We start from the raw sequence: 5302 nt of genomic DNA on the forward strand, positions 1-5302 counted from the left end.
AGGCTAGACCACCACTGACAAGAGGGGAGACATATCGGAAATGGACTCAGTATATTGAAAAAGTGAATAGGCATCAAGTCAGTCTGATCATGTACAAAACCTCATTGTCCAGGTTCCCAATAATGTTCATTTTATTAACTTTCCTAAGATGATGTGGTTTCTGTACATCATTATTTTATATGATTTATAAGACTTGATATAAGAGTAGATCGCATTGTCTATAATGTATCATATAACTGTAATGAGTGATTATTGGTAATTGCATTGGAGATTATTAATAGCGAAATACTCAACAGAAATGGTTCAATGGAAGAATAAAAAAAACCTCAGAAAAGCTCACAGAACTTCCGACACGTGCCCCCTCAACTCTTTTAAAAAAAGTTACATTTAATTGTTATTTATGATAAACTTTATTTGATTTGTATTTTCTTACAAACAAGCCGTTAATTATTATTTTATATTTGTATTTGGAAAGAATAAAATAAAGAGAACTCACGAGACAGAGGCAAATAAATCTCCCAAGACTCGCGTCACCTGGCACCTTGCCATTTATTACTATATAAATATCTGGCCATAAAGCCATTGTGGTTCATATAAATCTTGTGTGACGACCACATAACGTGACGGTGAGGATCACTTTCTCCTCTAGGACATTTCTGCACAAGATAACTAATATTCACAGACTCTGCACTAGATTTCCTGATGAATAATGATAAATATCGGCTGTAAGTATTAGCAGGAAATCTCCAGATATCATCCAGACTGATGGCAGCAGAAGATTCTTTTTACTTCCGTGATTTGAAAAAATAAGTAAATGTCATTTTGCTTTCTAATAAAAAATTGTATGAAGCTTCACACTTGACATATAATTCTTCTCTGATTGTTCATATTCTTGACCTTTTACAGTTACTTTGGCATTTTTCTAACCAATATACACAACATTCTATATTATATGTTATTGTTTTCACATTTCTCACCTTAAAAATTGCATCATTTCATAGCTTGTTCATTCTGAAATGCAGGAAAGCAATTTGACAGCGGTCACTGAGTTTTTTATTTTAGGATTTCAAGGCAGCCAAGGTTTCAGAATTTCACTGTTCTGTCTTTTCTTGGTGGTTTACTGTGGGACAATATGTGGGAACCTCCTGATCATCACCCTGGTGTCCTCCAGCAAGAACCTCCACACTCCAATGTACTTCTTCATCTTACAACTGTCCATCAGTGACATCTTGGTTATCACAGATATCGTCCCCTACTTGCTTCACATCCTACTGAATAATGGGGGATTCATCACTATTCATGGATGTATCACTCAGTTTTATTTTTTATGTGCCTCTGAATCATCTGAATGTTTTCTTCTCGCTATGATGTCTTATGACCGATATGTGGCCATCTGTAATCCTCTACGTTACTCCAGCATCATGACAAATAGACATTGTGGGATATTATCAGTTGCCTGTTGGCTGTTTGGATATTCTTTTCTTTTAATTTTTGTAATAAAAACAGCAAAGCTCATTTTTTGTGGTTCAAATACCATTGACCATTTATTTTGTGACATTGTCCCCTTGCTAGAACTTGCCTGCTCTGACGTCTTCATTATTCAGTTGGAAATTTATCTTTTGTCCATTGTAATTATATTTGTCCCAGCCACATTAATTTTAATGTCTTACACTTATATTGTGTTAGCAGTGTTGAAGATCTCGTCCAGTACCGGTAGACAGAAAGCCTTTTCCACCTGTAGCTCCCACATCATTGTGGTCTCCTTATACTATTGGACAATGTTCAGTGTTTATATAATCCCAACAAAATCCCGAACACTCACCATGAGTAAGGTCCTATCTCTGCTATACACTGTGTTTACTCCTTTAGTTAACCCCATTATATATAGTCTTAGAAATACAGACATTCGGAAAGCCGTACAGGAAACACTTGGTAAACTCATGATATAGTGCACATCAAAATGGACGATATCTCTTATCAAGAAGACTATTATAGATAGATAGATAGATAGATAGATAGATAGATAGATAGATAGATAGATAGATAGATAGATAGATAGATAGGTAGATATTGTAATAATTATAGGGGATAACTCAGGAGAAGTCATACAAAAAACTACTAATACCTAAAATGTTAATTTTTAATAGATAAAGTTAAAAACTGTATAAGACAAAACCCGCAAAACTACAAAAATGTATCACCAAAATTAATAATAATAATTGAGGCTATAGGTTCCCTATATACCCGTACCACCAAATTCGACAATACCCCAACCAGTAGTTAGTATAGCTAAACTGGTTTATAACATTAATCCTAGTCGGTCATCATCCCGCAGGGCTGTTCCATATACCAGTCTCCCTACCAGGTGTGCCGTCTCGTGGATAAGAAAAAATGGGGATGGTGGTTACAACAGGTACCAGTTTTTCCTTATGATATAGGGAATAGCCTAAATTAATCTAATATTTAACTGTACACCACCAGTAATTGTACCTCAGGGTATAACGTATAATTCTAGGTGCCAATGGTCTAGCCCTGGTAATCCCTAGACAGGCTGTCCCTGCCTAGCATGCGGAGGTTGGCACCCCTGAATAAACACGCAAATGGCGCCCCCGGTCTCGTCGACTAACCCTCGATACCCCTAATCGCTACACCTACCTCATATATAACCACAGGCACCAAGATGATTATGCCCGAAGGGAAGGGACAGGGGGAGGGCTAATATCCCCGGATGGGCCAATAAGAACAAGTCTGCACAGGTAGGTATGGAAGGTAGTTAGGTACTTATATATTCCAAATGACATTTTAGCATATATAACATCTTGTCTTGTCACATGTGCATTGCTTATGGATAGCCATAGATATTCACTCAGTTTATAAATATTTAGATACCTTTAAAGGAATGCATAGCTGAATGATATCCCTTTCAGCAAATATATTGCACATATGTCCTAGCACATATTTCTATTTAATTAGTATCTACAGTCCTGCAGAAATGATAACTCATATAATAGAGAATATATTTAGTGTTATATATATCGCTTCAGACGCCCACACTACTAAGGGCTATATTAAGCCACAAGAACATACCTCCCTTTATTGCAAACTACCCGGCAGTCCATGTGAGATGATACCCTGAAAAAACTCCATAACTTATCTGGTGTCCAGATGATCATCTAATGCCATTGTCCAGACGATCTTTTAGTGCCTCAACGCGTTTCCCTGCCAAGATGCCAGTTCGTCAGGAGGCTACTGGAAAAAACCGTTGCGCAGGGATACAGCATACGGCCGTCATGCTACAATGCTTGCTTGCAGACATGCGGTGCCCCTGCTCGCAGGGATTTTAAGCTTACCGCTGTTGCGAATGGACCCGCCCCCTCTCGCATCCAGATAGTGACAGAGGAAACTCCTAGACCGGCGGAACTATCAGCTGATGTCTTCACAATTAGAAGTGCGCATGTCCCAGCCATCCAAACACTAGAGGTATTTGAGTTTCCTTTCCGTGCTTACCTCACATATGTCACCCCACGCTGACATGCGCAGTATAAATCTGGACGCACATATAAACCTTGTCATTACTGCGTTCTTATTATGGCGCTCCCAAAACAAAAAAAGGGCATGTAAAAGATTATCTTTACAGCATACTAATTATGACGCTCCACCGCATCTATCGGAATCGTTATAACGATTTAATTCTAGCGCTCGGCAATCTTAATTCCAGCCTATAAGCTACTGTCACTTCAGCGCTCAGCGCATAGCTCATAGCGCTCATCGAAAACGATCACGCTTCCTCGTACTCATGACAGCGCTCTATGGTATTACTAACAGTGCTCATCTGGAATAATAACGTTTCATCATATTAATTACAGCGCTCCACGGTTTTGGTTCTAACATTTATATCAGCCGATTCCAGACCCGGTATAATATTTGGAGCTCTACCATTAGCTAATTAAACATACTGTATCCCTACATGCATCTACAGGGGGCTTAATTAATGTCACTATGGTCCTCCTTTCGCTCCGGCACCCAAGCACTTACTTATCCCCGACCTTAGAGGGGCCAGCAAATTTGCCCAAATAATACATGATACTTATAATTAATAACTGAGGGGCGACCAATATATAAATACTCATTCCCCAGATAATCATGCTCACGCACTATCTCATAAGTGTGTGTTCAGAGCTGGAAAACTCAACACAAGTAGAGTAGTCAGTACATAATGGCCTGACTAAACAAACGAAATCTTTTCAGATGAAGCAACTATAGGTAAGTAGTTCATTTAACCCCTTAGGTGTCATGGACTCCATTCTGAAAATCCACTGGGATTCCCTTTGTAGCAAGACTCTATCCCAGTCACCTTGTCTACCATTCGGTTTGACTACCTCTAAAACACAGAACCTTAAAACATCCGCATCCCCTTGATGGCATTCCCAAACGTGTCTAGCTATCGGGGTATCTCTTTTATTTCTCACATCACCCAGATGCTCACCTATCCGTTTCCTTACTTCTCTCTTAGTCTTCCCTATGTAATTCATGGGACAGGAACAGGTTGCCATATAAATCACACCCATGCTTTTGCAATTGGCGAAGTCTCTCAGGAAATATTGCCGATTGGTTGATGCACTAGAAAAACATTTACCCGTTAGAATCACCCTACAGAAGGAACAGTTTCCACATCTGAACATGCCACAGATCTTTCTATCTAACCAAGTCCCTTCAGGTATCTTCCTAACGTAGTGGCTATGTACTAGGCGATCCCTAAGGGATTTCCCCCTTCTAAATGTAATCCGTGGTTTAGAGGGGATAAATTCATCAAGTGTGTCATCTGCCTTCAGGATCTGCCAATGTTTCCTCAAAATCCTATAGATATTATCCGACTGAGAGTCATAAGTACCTATCACCCTGCAAATATTTCCCTCCTCCTGTTGTTCTCTAGGTCGAAGGAGTGTCCCTCTATCTTTTTCAAGGGCATTTCTAAAGGCCGGATTTAGAACCTCATCAGGATATCCACGGTCCCTAAACCTATTTCTTAGGTCATATGCCTCTGTCCTGAACGTCTCAACCTGCGAACAGTTCCTTCTAAGGCGTAAATACTGTCCGCGCGGAATACCTCTCTTGAGAGGCACCGGATGATGGCTGTCCCATCTCAAGAGGGCATTGGTAGATGTAGGTTTGCGGAACACCTTGGTTTCCAGGATCCCTGAACCGTTTTTGCTGATCATAACGTCCAAAAAGGCTAATTCAAACCGTTGACATTCAAAGGTAAAGCATAGACCAATTACATTAGTATTTAGCTCTCGTATCA

General features: G+C 39.6%; 1 protein-coding gene across 1 annotated transcript; it reads left to right on the plus strand.

The window, feature by feature from the left end:
• The first annotated feature begins 1016 nt into the window (after nt 1-1016).
• Nucleotides 1017-1949, plus strand: LOC143774694 (olfactory receptor 11L1-like). Its single transcript, XM_077262454.1, has one exon. It carries the CDS (start codon nt 1017-1019, stop codon nt 1947-1949), a length of 933 nt encoding a protein of 310 aa, XP_077118569.1.
• Nucleotides 1950-5302: the final 3353 nt, after the last annotated feature.

This window comes from Ranitomeya variabilis, chromosome 5 (assembly GCF_051348905.1).
Source record: "Ranitomeya variabilis isolate aRanVar5 chromosome 5, aRanVar5.hap1, whole genome shotgun sequence".
Taxonomy (NCBI): Eukaryota; Metazoa; Chordata; class Amphibia; order Anura; family Dendrobatidae; genus Ranitomeya; species Ranitomeya variabilis.

What these genes read in the sequence shown, in the direction of transcription:
- LOC143774694 (XM_077262454.1), top strand. Translation starts at nt 1,017, where the DNA reads ATGCAGGAAAGCAATTTGACAGCGGTCACTGAGTTTTTTATTTTAGGA.